The sequence below is a fragment of the Oryctolagus cuniculus genome, chromosome X, assembly GCF_964237555.1.
Source record: "Oryctolagus cuniculus chromosome X, mOryCun1.1, whole genome shotgun sequence".
Classification (NCBI taxonomy): Eukaryota; Metazoa; Chordata; class Mammalia; order Lagomorpha; family Leporidae; genus Oryctolagus; species Oryctolagus cuniculus.
Genome location: NC_091453.1, coordinates 72,056,349 through 72,078,673, shown reverse-complemented (window position 1 = coordinate 72,078,673; position 22,325 = coordinate 72,056,349). Strand labels below are relative to the sequence as shown.

Below are 22,325 nucleotides of genomic sequence, written 5' to 3'. Positions count from 1 at the left end.
GTGCTTACTGCTTAATTGAAGTTTGAGGTACAGCCTTTTTCCCAGGACTAATGTCAGTAAAGTTAATTATTAAATTAATGGTTATGGGAGTCTTAGACTGAAGCTTAGCAGAAAAGGCAGCTGGGGTGGCGATTCATGGAGTTCAGGGTTCTTAAGACAGCACGCCTGGGGTATTCCTTACCTCTAAAATTTTTGTACAACCATACAGAAACTTGGAGATGTAGCTGCACATTAATAATATTGTTTACTTATTTCCAGTCTCATTGTTTGTGGTTATTCATTTAGCGGTTCTCTGAAGTGGCCTGGAAACAACTGAATTAAATAATTATATTTCTTCTTATTAACTATAGTCTCCCTGGACAACCAAGAAGCTACTATTGTTTATCAACCTCATCTTATCACAGCAGAGGAAATAAAAAAACAGATTGAAGCTGCGGGCTTCCCAGCATTCATCAAAAAACAGCCTAAGTACCTCAAATTGGGAGCTATTGATGTAGAGCGTCTGAAGAACACACCAGTCAAATCCCCAGAAGGATCACAGCAAAGGACTCTGTCGCATACCAGTGATTCAACAACCACTTTCCTCATAGATGGCATGCATTGTAAATCATGTGTGTCAAATATTGAAAGTGCTTTAGCTACACTCCAATACGTAAGCAACATAGTAGTTTCTTTAGAGAATAGATCTGCCATTGTAAAGTACAATGCAAGCTTAGTCACTCCAGAAACTCTGAGGAAAGCAATAGAAGCTGTATCACCAGGGCAATATAGAGTTAGTATTGCAAGTGAAGTTGAGAGTTCCCCCAACTCTCCCTCCAGCTCATCTCTTCAGAAGATTCCTTTGAATGTAGTTAGCCAACCTCTGACTCAGGAAACCGTGATAAACATTGATGGCATGACTTGTAATTCCTGTGTGCAATCTATTGAAGGTGTCATATCAAAAAAGCCAGGTGTTAAATCCATACGAGTTTCCCTTGCAAATAACAGTGGGACTATTGAGTATGATCCTCTACTAACCTCTCCAGAAACCTTGAGAGAAGCAATAGAAGACATGGGGTTTGATGCTACCTTGTCAGGTAATTATCACTTTTTCTTTGATTTCCTCTCATATTTTTAAAATTTCCATTTTATAGTTTCTTTTGGCTTTTATCAATGAGAAATAATTAATAGGCACTGATGTTCTACTTTTTACAAAAAAAAAAAAATCCCGTGGAGGTAGTCAGCAATGCATACAAAGATGCCTTAGGAAGTTTGCATAATGATAGTGTTTAAAAGCTAGAAACAATTAATAAATCATGGTACAACCAGGTAATGAAATGCTATGGAGCCGTGAAAAATGATGGTATTAAAGATACTTAATGGCACAAAAAATTATAGGAGGTATTTTGTTAAATGGAAAAATAGCCAAACTGAAAAACCTTATATGTACTGTGACAAAAATTTTATCAACAAATGCAGTTGGACGTATACATGTATGTATTATTTATGCATATGAGTGAATAAGATTCCTGATAGGACATGAATCAACATTTTAACAATGAATCTTTAAGTGATAGGATTAAAGATGATTTTTGCCTCTATTGTGTTTTCCTATGTGAAAAGTTTTTACAACAAGGATTTATATATGTATGTACATATATATGTATATGTTCATTTATGTGTTTATATATCTAGTGGGGGAAGAAATGAAAAAGTAGAAATACATAAAGGATTTTAACTGTAGCTTTGAATTTAGACATTCAAGTTAACTGACTCCAGAGCTATCCCAAAGTCTTCATATTTCCTGATAGCTCTTATCTTTGAACTGAAACCAAAAATATATGTATTGTTTAGAGTCAATTTACCTGGCCTTGAATTAAGCTGAAAAATTCCCCAGTGAAATATCTTGCCTTAAATAGCAATTGAAAAGATACAGAGCTAATTTCCAGACAATGTCATCAATCTTTGCTATTCTGATTAGGATGAAGCTTATCAAATAAAGATATACCCATTATAGGCTCACTAAAACTGGAGCAAATATTTTATTAGACACATGCCCAAATTATTATGTCTGTGGGGGAGGACTCACGGACATATCAAACATTTTTAATTTTCATATTGATAACAACTGGTAGAAATGATAGAATTCTCAATTTTTAAATTTGACATGTACAGATTGAACATCCCTAATTCAGAAACTTGAAATCCAAAATTCTTGAGTGCTGACAAAGGAAAATTTTATATCTGATATCATGTGATGGGTCACAGTTAAAACATAGGAAGAATGGTGAAAATATTTTATAAATTACCTTCATATCATGTGTATAAGTTGTATAAGTAACAAATATATTTTGTTTAGTCTTTGATCTCATCTCCAGGATATCTCATTACATATTTGTAAATATTCTAAAATTTGAAAAAATGCAAAATATGAAATATTTCTGCCCTCAAGCATTTCAGATAAGGGATACTAACCCTGTAGTTCCCATACTATAATATTTACCCTTTAAAAGCACACAATGCAGTGGTTGTTAGTATAGTCACAGAGTTTTGCAGCCATTATCACTATGTAATTTTAGAACATTTTCATTATCCTCCAAAAGAAACTCTATCCATTAGCAGTCACTCCCATTTTTCCTTCTCCAGTCTCTAGTAACCATTGTTCTACTTTCTTTCTCTATGAACCTAACGATTCTAAGAGCCTCATATAAGTAAAATCATGTAGTATTTGTACTTTTGTTTCTGTATTCTTTTATTGAGTATAATGTTCTGAAGATTCATTTATATTGTGGTGTGTATCAAAACTTTATTCTTTTTGTTGCTGAATAATACTCCATTGTTTGGATATATCACATTTTGTTTCTTAATTCATCACTTAATAGAAACCTGAGTTGTTCCCATTCTATAACTATTATGAGTAATGGTATGAGTTTTTGCATGAATATATGTTTTTTATTTCTCCTGGGTATCTACCCAGGAATGAAAATGTTGGGTCATTGCTAACTCTATGTTTAATTTTTGGAGGAATTACCAGGCTGTTTTCCAAAGTAGCTGCACCATTACTACCTGTCGCTCCCCCTCTTCGTGGAGGAACGACACTAAACCCTGCCTAGGCTTCATATCCGAGTCACGGCACCATTATGTCGCTCCCCCTCTTCGCGGAGGAACGACACAGGACCCTGCGCTGTTCTTTTGTCTGCTCGGCCCTTCCCGGGTTTGCTGCTGGTTCTTCCCGGGTTGGCTGCCGATCCTTCCACCTCCGTGGAAGGGCGGTTCCCCCTGCCACTTTCCCCACTTCCGCGGGGGAGCGGCACACCGCCGGCCGGCTCTCTCGGGGGCTGCACAGGTGTTCCTCTTAGATGTTCCTGGTGCATGTTGTCTCTCTCCTCCTTTATAGTCCTCTTCCACCAATCCCAACTCTGCTACCCACACGCCAAGTACGCTGCTCTCCTCCAATCAGGAGCAGGTCCTGCTGTTTATTGGTTGAACTGGAGGCAGCTGTGTAGAAGCTGTTTCCTCCTCTCCCAGCACCATATTGTGGGAGAGCAGATGCATAAAATAAGTCTTAATTCGAGTAACAGTCTAGTCCCAGTTGCTCCCCACAACTACCATCTTGAATTCTCTCAATACAGAAAATCTCAAAAGACCAAGATTCTTGTATTCTAGAAAAGGGATATGTATATGTTCTTTATTGGAAAATTCATACAGAATACTTGAAAGAGCTTCTAGTATCATAGTCTGAACAAAGTGTAGGAAATCCACAATAGCAAAAGTTAATAGTTACAAAACCAGAAGAAAAATCTGCACTGGAAATGTTGACAGTGAAACTGTAGCAGGTGATTAAAATTAGTTTCAGCAAAATGTAGTTCATTTTTCACCACATAGAGTTTATGAAACTTTTCAAATGACAGATTAAAGTTATACTGGCCAGGGCTTTAACCTGCTGTGCCACAGTGCCGGCCCCTAGTTGAAATATTTTGTAACACACATTACATTATGTTGTCAATAATGGATACCATGTAGGTTTAGTTTATATCAGTATTATTAAAAAAGTTTACATTATAATATTCCTATGCCTCTTAAATATAGGATCCCAAATATAATCAAGTTATATCACATATAGTTTGAAATTGAAATATTTTTCATATTCAAATCTGATATTGTTACAGTAACCAAGGGCTTCATAAACTTTAAAACTAGACTCAAATATACAATTTTTCCTATTTACTTGGGTCTATATTTTTGCAATTTAAAGTGCTCAGGTGGTTCACAGAATAATAGCATCAGTAGCACATGGCAGCTTTTTAGAAATACAGACTCTTGGTCCACTTCAGACCCATTAAATCAACATCCACATTTTAATTTTCATAGGCTCTCAGGTATTTCATATGTATATTAAAATTTGAGAATGCTGGTCTAAATACTTTGATTCATTGACTTCTATGAAACATATCTCTAAATATTAATTTTTTGTTTACATAAATTCAGAAGTTTGATTTAATATAATACTATTATAATACTAAATATATAATTTAAAATAATTTTATGGATTTTATATAACAAATGTAAATAGAGCAAAAGCAACTTTCCAATTACTTTAAGTGGCTTCAAAGGTATACTTGAGCCATAGGAGAAATTTTGATGGACTAAGTACATGGAATAAAGGAGTACTTGAGCAGTCTCTGGCACTATATATACCATCTGTCTAGTTTCTCAGAACCATGAATGCATTGTGTTTGCAACTTTTAACAATGTGTTTTACCTTAGCCTACTATTGTCAAGGGCCCTAGGAATTATCAGAAGGCTTTTATGTGTTCTGCATCTGCTAGGGCTCATAACAAACATATTAATGGCTATGATGGATAGGTAAAAACTTGTGCACAATTAATGTCACCATAAAAGAATTGATAGAGCTATGGTGATAGTGATCCATATTATTGGGACAAAAGGTTAATATCAAATGATAGAATTTTGTGATTCTGTTTGAGATCAATCAGAATTTAAGATGTTATTTTCTGAATGTCAGTGTCCATACTGTTCCAGGTCTCACAGTCTACCACTATGACCTGTTCTCAAACACAGGGATCAACATTTAGCCTTCATGTCATACTAGTCTTTGGTGGACCAGAGATGTTAAAAAAGATGGGGAGAAAAATGAGAGATTCCTTTTATCATGACCATAAATATCATCGTTTTCTTAGAGTGAAACAGTAATATAGGAAGTTAGATCTTCACTAACCAATTAAAGCAAACAAAATGCTTCATTAAATCCCTTCTCTTGTTCAAAGCCTTTAATTTCAAACTTACAGAAAAGTGACAAGAATTGTACAAAGAAATCCTATTTATGAAATTTCATTCAGATTCTCTGATTATTAATGTTTTACCACTTTATCATTCTTTTTCTTGATAGACGTATTTGTATACTATATATATACACACAGACATTTTTGAGAACTATTTGAGAGTAAGTTGTAGATGTGATGTTTGTGATTGTTTTTCAACCATTTTCTGATTATGTATGTATTTATATTACACCAGACACTGAAGCTATAAGTTTTGAGTATCAGATTGGAAGTTCTTTCTTGAAATTTTTGCAGTCATTTCTAATTGTTTCCTTAAGTGCAGTAAAGTCAACTTTTGAATTTAAGCATAAATAGTATAGTTACAGCCTGTAGAAAAACTAATTAGAAGAAGCCAAGTGTTTAAATCATTATGACCTTTAATAACTTTGGTTCTTCTGTGAAAGATGGAAGGAAGCTTTTGCTGTTTTGGTTGCTATACTCATGGGGATATGGGTCACAGTTTCATTGGATCTTTATTTAGAGGTCATACTAAAGTAGCTAAAAGGAGCTACCTCATTCGATGACTTAATTTAATGCTGTACTTCCATAGTGTGAAAATTGCAGATGGTATTTCATGTTACCTCTTGTACTTAAAACAATTAAATTGCTCTGGAACAAGACATAAAGTGATTGACAGTATGAGCTGTTTTTTTGCATTGTCCAGGTTAATAATTAAGTCTTAGTAATAATTATGGGAGAATGAAGAAAGCTTCTGGCTAGATTAAAATTATAGTTTTATTCAAAGCCAAAGCTATTTATTTTTGGCAAGTGAGACTCCTTTTTGAGTTCTTTAAGATAACAATGATACGATTTAGTAAATTTCTTCATTCTAAATAATACACTTAAAATCTGAATGAATAGCTTTCCAAAGTAATTTACTGAAGACCAGAAACTACCTTAGGAACTGGGAGGATCTAGTCCTTTGCTAGTCAGACTGTCCTCTGCAATACCAAGACTGGCTGTAGGGTCATTCTCTGGAAGCTTGGTGGAAATGCAGGATCCCAGGTTCCAATTTGGATGTGCAGAGTCAGAATCTGCATTTTAACAAGATAACACCCTGCTACCCCATGATTGTATGTGCATTAACATTTAAGAGGCATATTGATTTGAGAAGTCTGTATCATTGTTATTTAAGGAAATGAACAGGCTTTTGTTAAAGTTTCTTCTGAAGGTACTCTTCTGCAGCATCCTGAAAAACAGCTCCGCTGCGTAGGGATCCCTTTGTTTGCTAGCCAAACAGATCTGAACTGGTGTTCTGTCCAAGGAGGAGAAAGAGCAAGTTGGGTAGGCTAGTGGAAATTTCCACATCACCTCTTTTCCTTCTTATTGCTGCAGGAGAGGAGAAAATCTTTGGTTCTTTTGCAGGTGTACGGAATCTGTTGGAGTAATTTCTCCCATCTTGGGAGGTAGTTAATGCTGTAGTGGCTTCTGGGGTAATAGGAGCTTCCCCATTTTATAACTATTCTATGTACTGATTATCTGAATACTCCTTTGCACAAAACCAAAATTACTTCTGACTTTCCACTTGCTGCTTCTTTTGTTCACCCAGATATTGTAAAAATTGAAAATGCTCTGTATTTTTATTAAAAATTCAAACAATACAGGAGCTTCAATAGAGGAAATTTGGTCATCTATCATTCTCCTTCTGCCTTAACCCCAACTCCCCAGAAGTAGCTACTGTTAATAGTTTTTATGTAGCCTCCCATGCTTCCTTACAAATGCTCTCAATATATACATACACTGAAAAAATTTAAATGACATGCAATTCTTTTTGCTAATTCCATTTTGTTCCACTTATTATATCATGAGACTATTTAATGCCAGAATGCAAATCATCAACATTGTCATGTTCACTATATAAATAAGAACTATCCATTAACAAACTACTGTCTACCTGGTATGGGGGATGGACACATGGCTGGAAGAACTTTATATAACCAAAATTTTGTTTATTCAGTGAGTTCAGATTCTCCTGGAAACTGGAATGAACAGTATTGAAATTGGAAGTCACTACCCGGAAAGTGTAAAGATACTGTGTTACTGAAGGCTCATAAGACCTTGCTGGTTTTAAAGGAATAGATTGGAAATACCTAGAGGTGTGAATTTTGATGTTGACAAAGATGCAGCTGGAGCATGATCAGTGCCACAAATGAAAAGAATCTTTTTTCCTTTCCACCAGATATGAATGAACCACTGGTAGTAATAGCTCAGCCCTCATCAGACATGCCACTTTTGACTTCAACCAATGAATTTTACCCTAAAATGATGACACCAATTCATGACAAGGAGGAGGCAAAGACTTCATCTAAGTGTTACATACAGGTCACTGGCATGACTTGTGCTTCCTGTGTAGCAAACATTGAAAGGAATTTAAGACGGGAAGAAGGTGAGACATTTTGAAAGCTTGTTATCTTATGGGCTAGTTAAGGGACTCCATCCATTTAGTTCTCTTACTTGTTTGTAATCACATTTATGACTTTTGCCATGACCTCCTAAAAACTTGATGTGTTGAACAACCTTGATTCCCTGACAACTAATTATTGTTACTTTTCGTTCTCTTAGATAAAATTATTATCTCATTTACTTAATGATCACATTTTTAAAAGATTTTAAAAGATTTATTTTATTTGTTTGAAAGGCAGAGGGAGAGTGAAATAGAGAGCTTCCATCCACCGGTTCACTCCCCATATGGCTACAATGGCCAGGACTGGGCCAGGCCAAAGCCAGGAGCTTCTTTTGGGTGTTCCACGTGGTTCTTGGGTCTTCCACCTGGGCTAACTTCCTCTGCTTTCTCAGGCAGGTTAGCAGAGAGCTGGTTCGGAAGTGAAACAGCCAGCACTCAAACCGGCACCCATATGGGATGCTGGCATCACAGGCTGTGGTTTGACCTGTTATGCCACAATGCCAGTCCCTAATGATCACATTTTAATGTTAATGAAATTCGTAGAAAAATAGCACATGGAAATACAGAATTCTTACTCTTTATAGATCTTGACTGCTGTGGATTTTAAGAAGCATATAGGTTTTCTATTAAAACCGTGCTTTACAGGGTCGGCATTGTGGCATAGTGAGTAAAGCTACCATCTGGGACACCGGCACATCCCTTATGGGCATCAGTTGGAGTCCTGCCTGTTCCACTTCTGATCCAGCTCCCTGCTAATGTACCTAGGAAAGCAGCAGAGGATGGCACAAGTCCTTGGGGCCCCTGCACCCATGTAGGAGACCCGGAAGAAGCTCTTGGCTCCTGCCTTCAGTCTGACTCAGCCCTGGCTATTGTGGCCATTTGGGGGAGTGAACCAGCAAATGGAAGATCTCTCTCTCTCTAACTCTTCCTTTCAAATAAATAAAATAAATTAAAAATGAAAATAAAACAATGCTTAAGGGCAGGTGTTTATCTGGCAGTTAAGACACTGTTAAGACCAGTATTCCGTATCAGAGTCTCTGGATTTGCTACCCAGCTCTGTCTCCTGACTCCAGCTTCCTGCTAATGCAGACCCTGGGCAACAGCAATAGTAGCTCAAGTAATTGGGTTCCTGCCACTCAAATGGGAAACCCCACCCCCACCCCCTGCCCCAGCTGACCCTGCTGTTGTGGGCATTTGGGAAGTGAACTAATTCCTGTCTCTCTGCCTCTCAAATAAATAAATACTTTTAAAAACTTTGCCTAAAAGTGAAAATGGAATCCTACAGAGTTTCAGTATTACTGTCCCCTGGCCAAGCACCAAAGCAAAACCAAGTTTGTTTAGAGTTATACTGTTCTCTTTTAATAGTTTGAACTCTGATCTTTGCTTGTGACAGAAATGTCCAGAAGTTACTTAATATTGTGTATGTATTTTGATTTTAGTTTATAAAATCTACAATGCAATTTTAAAAACTTCCATCACACCCTGATATTTTAGCTTCTAAATTTACACTCATATTTACAGACTTCCCAGGATAGCATAGTTTTTTTTTTTTTTTAACCATACAGACATTTTATAATGTTTAATGAATTCAGAGTCATAGGCTTGGTACTTAGCTCTAGCCCTAGGCATTTTAATGATACATGCTGTTAGTCACAAGGCTGAATAAGGAAGTAAGGATTAGAGTAAGCTTATCTATACTATTGGGTAAATAACTCAAAATATGTATAATAATTGCATCACTATGGAGCCAGCACTGTGGCATAGTGGGTAAAGCTGCTGCCTGCAATGCCAACATCCCATATGGGTGCCAATTCAAGTCTTGGATGCTCCACTTCTGATCCAGCTCCCTGCTAATGTGCCTGGGAAAGCAGTAGAATATGGCCCAAGTCCTTGGGCCCTTGCACCCAGAAGCAGCTCCTGGCTCCTGGCTTTGGATTGGCCCAGCTCCGGTTGTTGCAGCTGTTTGGGGAGTGAACCCGTGGATGAAAGACCTCTCTCTCTCTCTCTCTCTCTCTCTGCCTCTGCATCTCTGTAACTGCCTTTCAAATAATTGATAGTAATTTTTTTAAAGAACCCTGCTCTTCAGGTGTCTATATTTAAAAAAATGAAAAAATTGGATCACCTTATACAAAAGTTCATGAAAATTGGATATTATGAAAAATCTGTGGGTATATTTAAAATTTTTTACACCAAGATAAACTTTTTAAAAAATATTTATTTATTTATTTGAAAGGAGAGTGTGAGAGAGAGAGAGAGAGAGAGAGAGAGATCTTCCACTCTGGGTTCACTCTCCAAATGGCTGCAATGGTCAGGGCTGAGCCAAGTTTAAGCCTGGGGCTCCCACATGGGTGGCAGGTGGCACTGCTTTCCCAGGCACATTCGCAAGGAGCTCAACCGGAAGGGGAGCAATGGATTCAATGCCGTCCTCTAAACATCTTTTAATTTCACTTTCCACAGAATTTTTGCAGTATCCTGCTATGTTAAGGCCAGAGCATTATTTTAACAAAATATGTGGCATACAGAGCCATCTTCAGTTTAGTATTATCTTTTGCACATTTTGTCATTTCTGTATCTTTCATTTCAGCCTCAATTATTTCTAACTGGAATGCAGTCAAAGCTAGCATTTATGTTACTTTTTGGTTAATTAGAAGAGAAAAGGAGGGAAGTTGCTAAACAAAAGGAAACTTGTAAGGATCTTAAAAATTTGAGAACTGGCTCTTTTCAGGCAATTCAAAAATACCCTTTTTCATGAGACAGGTAATGCCTATGCCAATTACAAATCTTTTTTTTTTTAATCTATTAAGCTGATTCTTCCAATTACTCCATACTATCACCTTTGCCACTTCTTAACCCAATTAGGAATACCCTTAAGCCTAGCTGGGGTCACTACATTCACATTTTTTTTTAAAGATTTTATTTATTTATTTGAGAGGTAGAGTTACGAACAGTGAGAGGGTTCACTCCCCAGATGGCCGCAACAGCCAGAGCTGCGCTGATCTGAAGCCAGGAGCCAGGTGCTTCTTCCCAGTCTGCCATGCGGGTGCAGGGGCCCAAGCACTTGGGCCATCTTCTACTGCTTTCCCAGGTCATAACAGAGAGCTGGATTGGAAGAGGGGCAGCCGGGACTAGAACCGGTGCCCACATGGGATGACAATGCCGCAGACAGAGGATTAACCTACTGCGTCATGGCGCTGGCCCCCATTCATATATTTTTTTAAAAAACAGCACTGGTCTTTCCCTAAGTTTGTGTTATGTTTCTGAAAATGAATGGAAACAGTTCTACTTATAGTTCGAAGAATTTTTAAAAAATCTATAATTTACCTAAGTATTATTTTTATATTTCTGAAAGTTGAAAAATCATGTTTTTTTCTATTTCTGCTTAGCTACAGAATGCATTCAACTGACGCAAAAAAGATGTTTTCTCACTTTCTCTAAAACCTTCCCTTATTACCGATGCTTTTCCGTGAGCTGATCAGCTGAATTATTTGGCACCCAGGAAGCCCAAAATGTAAACACTTTATATAAAATTCTTAGATTATATTAGCTACTTTGTTTTCTTATTAAAAGCTATTACATTAATATCAATTTTTTTTATCAAACTCTGGAACTGCCCTATGGACTATTTATTTCCATTCCCTGTCATATAACCACATGTGTCATAGATTCCTAGAAAGGGCTGCGAATTGTGCTATGTGAAATTGATTTTCTTCCTGGCAATTACAACAATAGCTGGCCTAAAGAAGTGGAACGGTTGTTAACAGCAGAATTGCACCAGCCAGGTGAACTCCTTGGCAGGTTTTGGCCCATTGGTTAAGATACCAATTGGGTCACCCTCATCCCATATCAGAGTGCCTAGATTCGAGCCCCAGTTCTGTTCCTGATTCCAGCTTGCACTAATGTGCACTTTGTGAGACAGGGTGATAGCTCAAATAGTTGGGTCTCTGTCAGCCACATGGGAGGCCTGGATTGAATTCTTGCCTCCCAGCTTTGGCCCGCTAGCTGTTGCAAGCATTTGGAGAGTGAACCAGAGGATGGAAACTGTGTCTGTCTGCCTTTCTAGTAAAATTTTTAAAAACGAATTAAAACAAGACTCCTTTGTTTTGTTAAAAACAGTTTTTTCTAGGAAAAATAATTCTTCATTTTTATTTTTAAAACTTATTTATTTGTGAGAGAAGGGGATGAGGAGTCGTCACTCTTTTCTGCTGATTTTACTCCCCAAAGCCCATAACAGCAAGGGCTGGACCAGGGCCAAAGCTGGGAGTTCAGTCAAGTCTCCCACATGGGTGGCAGGAACCCAATTACTTGAGCCATCACTACTGCCTCCCGGAGTCTGTACTAGGAGGAAACGGAGATAAAGAGCCAGAGCAAGGAATGGAACGAAGTTATTCTGGTATGGGATGCAGGCATCTTAACTGACATTAGCTGCTAAGCAAACCATCCACTGTAGAAAACAAGCATTTTAGATTAATGTATGCCAGATAGTGAAACTTAACATTTTAAGAAATGGATTATTATTTGATAATATTATATACTGTGCATGTTGGTACATTTGTTATAGTCCTATATTAGTTATGTTCATGAATTCCTTTCTCTAGTACTCTTACTAGTTTCTAAAAATACTTCATATTTACAAGATACAATCTTAACCAATTGTAATTTTTTTAAAACAATATTTCAGAGTTAGGGAAAGTTAGAGAGAGAGAGAGAGAGAGAGAGAGAGATCGATCGATCTTCTATCTGCTGGTCTACTCCCCAAATGGCCATAATGGCTGGGCCAGGCCAAAGTCAGGCACCTGGAACTCCATCTGGGTCTCCTACCTGAGTGCAGAGGCAAGCCCAACCCAAGCACTTGGGGCCATCATCTGCTGCTTTCCCAGGCACATTAGTAGGGAGCTGGGTTGGGAGCAGAGCAGCCAGGAGATGAACCTGTGCCCATATGGGGTGCCAGCATCACAGGCGGTGGCTTAACCTACTGTACCACAATACCAGCCACAACCAACTGTAATTCTTAGGGCCTTATTTGGATCCCAGTTCAAACAATAACTATTTAATAAAGTTATAAGAAAAAAATATAGAAATATAAATATTGCTTGGATATTTGATAGTATTAAAGAATTTTATTTTTGGTGTGAAAATGATTTATAATTATTTTGAAGAGTCTTCTTTTAGAGATATATATTTATTTTTATTTTTTATTTTTTAAAGATTTATTTATATACAGAGAGAGAAGGAGAGGCAGAGAGAGAGAGAGAGAGAGAGAGAGAAGTCTTCCATCCACTGGTTCACTCCCCTGATGGCCGTATTGGCCAGAGCTTCACCGATCCAAAACCAGGAGCCAGGAGCTTCTTCCAGGTCTCCCATGCAGATGCAGGGGCCCAAGGACTTGGGCCATCTTCTACTGCTTCCCCAGGCCATAGCAGAGAGCTGGATTGGAAGTGGAGCAGCCGGGTCTCAAACTGGCACCCATATGGGATGCTAGCACTGCAGGCAGTGTCTTTACCCACTATGCCACAGTGCCGGCCCTGAGATATGTATTTAAAGGTTTACCCATGAAATGATGTGATGTCTTGGATTTTCTTCAACATAATCTGGGTAGAGGGCAGGGAATGAAGTAGGTAGGTATTTAAATGAAATAAAATCAACCAAGTATTGGCTAGATGATAGTTGTTTAAGCTTGGCTATGGGTATATCAGGTTTATTATGGGGTATGGAAATTGACAATTTCCATAATAAAAAGTTTAAGAAAATAAGGCTACCTTTGGTTTTATTTCATCTGGGTTCAAGACTTACATAAAAATTAAGTAAATTCTTCGAGATTCACTTTAGTCCTTTCATCGTTAAATGAAAAATGCTAAAAAGTAATTTTAACATTACTGCTTTTAAGGACTTTTATCTGTATTGTTTTTCTTATCACATTCCTAGGAATTTATTCTGTACTTGTGGCTCTGATGGCTGGCAAGGCAGAAATAAGGTATAATCCTACTGTTATACAACCTCCAATGATAGCAGAGTTCATCCAAGACCTTGGCTTTGGAGCTACAGTAATAGAAAGTGCCAGTGAAGGGGATGGTGTTCTGGAACTTGTTGTAAGTAAGAATTTTTGTGTGATTAATAAAATTTCCCAGAAAAACTCAGTGAAGATTCAGAAGAGAATTCTGAAGATAATTGAAGGCTTGGAAATAATACATATGATGAAAGTTAAGGAAATTGGAAAATAGATAAGATAGGACTTAATGTGGCCTTCAAGCATGAAATATGATAACAGTCATATCTCTATTTTAAAAAAAAGAATTAAGTTTGAATGAATAAGTTAAAATCAACTTTTAAAATATAGAATGGGGGCAGATGTTTGATGCAGTAGTTAAGTCGCATACCCCCATCCCATATCTGGGTGCTTGGTTCGAGTCCAAGCTTCTCAACTTGCAATCCAGCAACCTGCTAAGGACATTCTGGGAGGCAGCAAATGATGACTCAAGCATTTGAGTTCCTGCCACCAGCATGGAAAGACTGGACTGAGTTCCCAGCTCCTGGCTTCAGCCTGGCCCAGTCCTGGCTGATGTGGGCTTTTAGGGAGTAAATAAGCAGATGGAAGATCTTTCTTTGTCTCTCTCTCTCTCTGCCTCTCAAATAAAATGAAAATAAATTAAAATTAAAATATAGTGATTCCTGGTTATATGTAAAAGAATAAATTACAGATGCCTTAAACTTAAATTTAATTTTTAAAAGATTTATTTATTTATTTGAAAGAGTTACACAAAGAGAGGAGAGGCAGAGAGAGAGAGTCTTGCATCCGATGGTTCACTCCCCAATTGGTTGCAATGGCCGGAGCTGTGCCAATCCGAAGCCAGGAACCAGGAGCTTCTTCCCGGTCTTCCACGTGGGTGCAGGGGCCCAAGGACTTGGGCCATCTTCTACTGTTTTCCCGGGCCATAGCAGTGAGCTGGACAGGAAGTGGAGCAGCCGGGTCTCAAACCTGCGCCCATATGGAATTCCGGTGCTTCAGGCCAGGGCGTTAACCCACTGCACCACAGTGCCGGTCCCGAACTTAAATTTCTTTTAAAAGGTTTATTTATTTGAAATGCAGAGTTACACAGAGAAGGAGAGGCAGAAAGAAAGGGAGAGACAGAGAGAGAGGTTTTCCATCTGCTGGTTCAGTCACTATATTGCTGCAATGGCCAGGGCTGGGCCATGCTGAAGCCAGGAGCCCAGAGCTCCATCCAGGTCTCCCATTTGAGTGCAGGGGCCCAAGCATTTGGACCATCTTCCACTGCTTTCCCAGGCATATTAGCAGGGAGCTGGATCAGAAGTGGAGCATCCAGGACTCAAACTGGCACCCAAATGGGCTGCTGGCAGTTGCTTAACCCACTGCACCACAACACTGGCCTGCAAGACTTAAATTTTACAAATGAAATCATAAAACCAGGTGTAAGACATGTTGTTTAAAATGGTCATTTTCTCCAACCTAGAAAATAATCTTTTAAGAGTCTTTCCTATAGAAATATTAGCATATAAAATGTTGTATTTATTATATAATTTCAAAAGCAAAAATTTAGAACCAACTTAAATGTCCTTTAATAGGCAATGGTCTGGCGCCGCGGCTCAATAGGCTAATCCTCCGCCTAGCGGCGCCGGCACATCGGGTTCTAGTCCCGGTCGGGGCGCCGGATTCTGTCCCGGTTGCCCCTCTTCCAGGCCAGCTCTCTGCTGTGGCCCGGGAGTGCAGTGGAGGATGGGCCAAGTACTTGGGCCCTGCACCCCATGGGAGACCAGGAGAAGCATCTGGCTCCTGCCTTCGGATCAGCGCGGCCACAGCGCGCCCACAGCGTGCCAGCCATGGCGGCCATTGGAGGGTAAACCAATGGCAAAAGGAAGACACCTCTCTCTCTCTCTCTCTCTCTCTCTCTCTCTCTCACTGTCTAACTCTGCCTGTCAAAAAAAAGGCCAGAGGTGGGCCAGAGCTGGAAATGCAATCCAGGTCTCCCCACTGTGAATGGCAGGAATCCAATTACTCTTTTTTTTTTTTTTCAAAGATGTATTTATTTCTTTGGAAGGCAATGTTGGAGAAGGAAAAAGAGAGAGAGAGATAGAGACAGAGAAGGATCTTCTCTTCTTGGTTCACTCAACAAATAGCCACAATGGCCATGGCTGAGCCAGGCTGAAGCCAGGATCCCAGAACTTCATCTGGGTCTCCCATGTGGGTGCCAGGGGCCCAGGCACTTCAGCCATCTTCTATTTTTCTAGGCACATTGACATGGAGTTGGATTAGAAGTGGAGCAGGGGCTGCCACTGTGGCATAGGGGGTAAAGCTGCCGCCTGCCGTGCCTGCATCCCATATGAACGCCGGTTCAAGTCCTGGCTGCTCCACTTCTGATCTGGCTCTCTGGTGTGCCTGCCTGGGAAAGCAGTAGAAGATGGCCCAAGTCCTTGGGCCCCTGCAACAGCGTGGGAGACCTAGAAGAAGCTTCTAGCTCTAACCATTGCGGCCATTTGGGGAGTGAACCAGCGAATGGAAGTCCTGTCTCTCTCTTTCTCTCTCTCTCTCTCTCTCTCTCTCTCTCTGCCTCTCTGTAACTCTGCTTTTCAAATAAATAAATAAATCTTAATAACAAAATTATGTGGAGTAGCCAGGACTACAGTGTGTACTCTCTTGAGATGCTGGCATCCCAGGCAGTGGCTTAACCTGCTGTGCCACAACACTGGCCCCAAGGGAGACTCTTAATGAGATTCTTTTCTATCAAACCTATTGGAACTGGGAATAATCTTGTCCAATGTGATAAAATAATTGTATTTTAATGATCATATCAAAAGCACATTAATCATGTGGATATGATCTTGCAAAATAATCCAACGTTACAATAGTACTTTTGGTTGAAAGTAGTAATTCATATGTGATGGAGGAAAAAATGCATTTCTCAATAACAAAGGCTTTGTCTTAAACAGGTGAGAGGAATGACGTGTGCCTCCTGTGTACATAAAATAGAATCTACTCTCACAAAACACAGAGGGATCTTCTACTGCTCTGTGGCCCTGGCAACCAACAAAGCACACATTAAATATGATCCAGAGATTATTGGTCCCAGAGATATTATCCATACAATTGAAGTAAGTACCTGGACTTTCTATTTCTGCATTTTATTCCACCAGCAATCCTGGTTTGTATCAGGTAGAGACAGTGAAAAAAGTCTGACCCCTTTGATTACTCTAGGTAAGATCTGTCTCCAAATTTAATGTAAATGAGTCTGAATTTTTGTCTTGGTCTTTGTCAGAAAAATTGAGGCAATGGCACATTTGCACTGTTAATCAGGAGCAGACTTCAGTTAGAACTACAAATCAAGTACAACAGTTAGAACTACAAATCAAGTACAAGTTTTAGAAGTGGAAATAAAATTTGTTATGAGTTAGATTCATGTTCATCACTAAGAAAGTGAAGCATCATTGCTAGATGCTTTATTGTTGGTTGAAACAACAAAAAAAAGTAAAGTAAAAAGTTTAAAAGATCAAACCTTTTTCCTTATGGCAAATTCATCCTGTGTTTTTCAGTACATTTTAAATGCCAGTACATCTGAAAGGGCTTTAAAAATGTTAGTGTGCTGTAAAATTGGTACTCTAATGATCTCAAGCATATTAATAGTTCAGATCCTGTTAGTATAGGTAACAACAGCACTAACTAGCATTACTGAGTACCTGTGATGCACAGGTATGCAGTCATGCATGAATCCACAGCTTCAACTCTTCTCACAGCAATGTCATCACCTTCCTTTTGGAGGTGAGGAAACTCAGGTTAAGAGAAGTTACGTGTCCAGAGTCACATAGCTAGTGTGTGTGCTGTAACTGGAATTTGAGCCTGATCACTCTGTCGCCAAAGAACATGCCTGCTCTTTTTACTGTGCTGCATGCTGCAAACAAATGTAAGGTGGTAGCATTTTCCCTAGCAGTTGAAAATACAGTGTATGTTACTTTTTATGCTCAGATGAATATTGCTTAGGTGTAGTTTCCTTTTTATACTTTATTTCATTGGGGAAAAGGAATTTTATTTATTTTTTTCTTATAGAACAAGAGCAGAGACTGAGTATGCAAGATCATGAGTAAACATTTGGTATAGTGCTAGCTTTTCTGGCCTATTAATGAGAACCTCTACCAAGGACAACTGCACTTGAGTAAAATCGTTATTTTGAGAAAAGTAAAATAGACATTAACTAGAATTAAGGAAATAAAAATTTCTTTGATGAAGGATTAGAAACCAAGATAATCAAGAGCAGGAGGCATGTCTTCATTTTTATATTTCCCAGATGACTTACATTGCATCATTGAATTGAATTGTTCTTAATGGCAGTACCATAGCTTAGATTTTTCTCTATGTAATACTTATACATTAAGTAAAATAATTTTTTTCTCGTGAATTTCCTTAGAGCTTAGGTTTTGAAGCTTCTTTGGTCAAGAAGGATCGGTCATCAAGCCACCTAGACCATAAACGAGAAATAAGACAGTGAGTACTTTTGGAATGTCAGTGAAAAACATATTTGGACTCCTCGTTACAAGTTTTAACATCCTCCTAGCATGTCAGTTTTTCAACACCATCCTTATACTGAGTAGAATGGTCACAACCTGAATTTTTCCATAGTACATAGAATCTTTAACCACTCACTAATATGCTTTTCTTATTTTTTTTCTTATATAAAAGATGGAGACGGTCCTTCCTTGTGAGCCTGTTTTTCTGTATTCCTGTAATGGGGCTAATGATATATATGATGATTATGGACCACCACCTTGCAACTCTGCACCATCATCAGAACATAAGTAACGAAGAAATGATCAACATTCATTCTTCTATGTTCTTGGAGCGCCAGATCATGCCAGGATTGTCTATTATGAATTTGCTGTCCTTTTTATTGTGTGTACCTGTACAGGCAAGTGAAATGTTATCAAGTATATTTGTTAACAATGAAAAATAGCCAAAATGTGACAGGCAAAGTTATTTTCTATTGCAAAACAGGTGTTAGCCAGACGTTCAAATGCTTTATGCTGGATGCTTTATAAAAATAATCTGAAACTGAGTGGTTAAATAAGTGATAGATTCCATTTTACCCTAAGGATATTGTTTAATGGCAAAACAAGCAATGAGAATTCAAATTTTTTGGATTTGGTATTTATAACTGCTACCATATATAACTTTATATTTGTTAATTTTCCCCTAGCATTTAAGTTCAGCCATTATTTTCAGATAATCTTTCGCTGTGGAATAGAATACTTCCATCTCAGATGTCTTTTCCTTTATCTAATCTTTTTAAAAGGCAATAGTGATCTTAAAAACATCTTAATATGTTTTTCTGTAGTCCAAGAGTGAGAAACGTCTGGCCTGCAAGCCATATAAAGCCCATGAAATCATTTGGTCTGCCAAGGCAACCACAGATGGCACTTGAAACTCCATAAATCTATAGCAGGCTAATTTTTAAAAAAAATATATTTATTTATTTGAAAGACAGAGTTACAGAGAGAGACATACATACATACAGACAGACAGAAAGAGACCTTCCAGCTGCTGGTTCATTCCCCAAATGGCTGCAACAGCTGGAGCTAGGCCAGTCCAAAACCAGGAGCTTCTTCTGGGTTTCCCACTGGGTAGCAGGCTAATTTTTAAGTTGATAATTTTGTATGGCCCATTAATGATGTTATAAATACCCAAATGGCCCTTGGCAGAAAAAAGGTTCCCTATTCTTGCATGAAAAGTAGGTTTTCCAGTTATTTTTACCAACAAAAACTAGCCAGCAGCTTGTGATATTATCACTTAGGTTGAGTTTTGGAAAGGGGATGATATAAAAAAATCTTGATAGTAAATGTCATTCTTTTCCTAGTTCTTATTTTTGCACCATCTGATTTTCCTATATTATGGAATATCCATTGGATCTTAGGGCTGGCACAGCAAATCCCTCCCTCTGACACATATCTGCTAAAATACAAATAACTTGTTTCAGTGTAACATCTCCCCTTAGTGCTTATGGAATGGCTAAAAGCCAAAGGAAGTAAATATTGATATTTTGTTTTAAGTTATTGAAGCATGTATGTGAATTTCAGCATTTTAAAAACTCATTGATTGTTCTTATATTGCAGTTTTTTGGAGGCTGGTACTTTTACATTCAGGCTTACAAAGCACTGAAGCATAAGACAGCAAATATGGACGTACTGATTGTGCTCGCAACCACCATTGCATTTTCTTACTCCTTGGTTATTCTTCTGGTGGCAATGTATGAGAGAGCTAAAGTGAACCCCATTACTTTCTTTGACACACCTCCTATGTTATTTGTGTTCATTGCACTAGGCCGATGGCTGGAACATATAGCAAAGGTAAAGTAAGAAAGGATGACATTTATTAAAATTGTGAATGGATAAATGACTGATATTTTCTAGACCAGTTATTGCTAATATACATTGATTTATGTAATGTAATTAACAAGTTGCTGGAAGAAGTATTTTTGTTTTGACAGTATTTTACATTACATATTCCATTAAAAGATATACAAAATTTATGGAATCAATACTGCAGCTAGTATAGTATGACCACGGTTATTTTAAGAAAGACATTTGAGACTTATCATTAACTTGTTTATATTACATTATTAATTTTTTAAGTTCTTTTTTTCTTTTTGTTTGTTTGTTATATAGTTATTTTTTATTTAATAAATGTGAATTTACAAAGTGCAACTTTTATATTGTTGTGGCTTCCCCCCCCCAACCATATGACCATATGGTTTAAAATAATGGAGGGGGCAGGCATTTGGCTTAGTGGTTAAGAAGATGCCAGCATCTGGTATTGGAGTTCCTAGGTTTTTTGTTTTTTTTTTTTTTTTTTTTTTTTTTTTTTTTGACAGGCAGAGTGGACAGTGAGAGAGACAGAAAGGTCTTCCTTTGCCGTTGGTTCACCCTCCAATGGCCGCTGCGGCCGGCGCATTGCGCTGATCCGATGGCAGGAGCCAGGTGCTTCTCCTGGTCTCCCGTGGGGTGCAGGGCCCTAGCACTTGGGCCATCCTCCACTGCACTCCCTGGCCACAGCAGAGAGCTGGCCTGGAAGGGGGGCAACCGGGACAGAATCCGGTGCCCTGACCGGGACTAGAATCCGGTGTGCCGGCGCCGCTAGGCGGAGGATTAGCCTAGTGAGCCGCGGTGCCGGCGAGTTCCTAGGTTTGATGCCCAGCTCCACCTCCTGACTTCAGCTCCTGCTAATGCAGAGCCTGGCAGGCAGCAGTGATGGCTCAAGTAATTGGGTCCCTACCACTCACATGGAAGACATGAATTGAGTTCCCAGCTGTTGGCTTAAGCCCTGGCTTTTGTGGACATTTGGGAGTGAACCAGCAGAAAGCAGATTTGTTATGCCTCACTGCCCCTCAAATAAATAAACAATATTTTTTAAAAAAGATTAAGTAGTGTTGGAAAATTTTCACCCATAGTTCCATACTATAGTGTAAATCACTTCCTTTTAAAACTGTTTTAAAAGATTTATTTATTTATTTAAAAGTCAGAGGCAGAGAGAGAGAGAGAGAGAGAGAGAGAGAGAGAGAGACAGGTTTTCCATCCTCTGGTTCACTCCCCAAATGGCTGCAATGGCAGCAGCTGGGCCAGTCTGAAGCCAGGGACTTCTTCCAGTTCTCCAAGTGGGTGCAGGGGCCCAAGGACTTGGGCCATCTTCTACTGCTTTTCCAGGCCATAGCAGAGAGCTGGATCAGAAGAGGAGCAGCCGGGACTCAAACTGGTATCCATATGAGATGCCGGCACTGCACTCGGAGGCTTTACCTGCTACGCCACAGCATTGGCCCCAATCACTTCCTTTTTTTAGAGAAAGGTTTATTTATTTACTTGAAAGACAGAATAATAGAGGGAGAGGGAGAGGGAGAGAGAGAGAGAGAGAGAGAGAGAATGAATCTTCTATCCATTGTTTCACTCCTCAAATGCAACAGCCAGGGCTGGCCCAGGCAGAAGCCAGGAGCCAGGAACTGCATCTGGGTTTTCCCTGTGGGTACAGGGGCCCAAGCAATTGGACCATCTTCTGCTGCTTTCCCAGATGTTTTGGCAAGGAGCTAGATCAGAAGCAGAGCAGTCAGGACTCAAACTGGTGCTCTGATATGGGGTGCTGGTGACAGTGATGCAGACCGTGGCTCAACACACTGTCCCACAATGCTGGCCTCAGGCCCAGTGTAAATCACTTTATAATCCTGTTCTACATACATGTATACCCTTACACTATAAAGTTTTCTCACTTTTATGGTCTAGATAATTATTTCATATTTCTGAATAATAAGTATATCAAATCAGTATGCTCTAATTCACCAGACCATTCTTGTTTTGTTTTCAGATTATTTCTGATTTATTTTATTTTAGATAACTCTACATTGAATGTATTTGTGTCTAATAGTCAATTCCACTGAAGTAGTATCTTAGGAGAAATTGCAAAGGGTCTGATTACTGGATCCAAGGGCATGTATTGTTGTATGGCTCATGCCTGCCAGGGGTATGTCAGTGAAGTAGGTTATCTTGTCCAAATTCTTGCTAGGTTAGTAGGCATGAAATGGTTTTACAGGGTTGCTTCAGTTTGCACTTCTTCCATTAAT

General features: G+C 38.8%; 1 protein-coding gene across 3 annotated transcripts in view; it reads left to right on the top strand.

Annotated features, from left to right (window-relative positions):
• ATP7A (ATPase copper transporting alpha) overlaps positions 1-22,325 on the top strand; it is a 119,070-nt gene that overhangs the window by 72,146 nt on the left and 24,599 nt on the right. For all 3 annotated transcript variants that reach the window (XM_002720131.5, XM_051827358.2, XM_051827359.2), the window contains 7 exons: positions 351-1,076; positions 7,501-7,707; positions 13,648-13,811; positions 16,666-16,827; positions 18,135-18,211; positions 18,407-18,632; positions 19,834-20,067. In XM_002720131.5, coding sequence (XP_002720177.2) covers positions 351-1,076; positions 7,501-7,707; positions 13,648-13,811; positions 16,666-16,827; positions 18,135-18,211; positions 18,407-18,632; positions 19,834-20,067 — 1,796 coding nt within the window. The remainder of the gene's footprint in view (positions 1-350; positions 1,077-7,500; positions 7,708-13,647; positions 13,812-16,665; positions 16,828-18,134; positions 18,212-18,406; positions 18,633-19,833; positions 20,068-22,325) is intronic.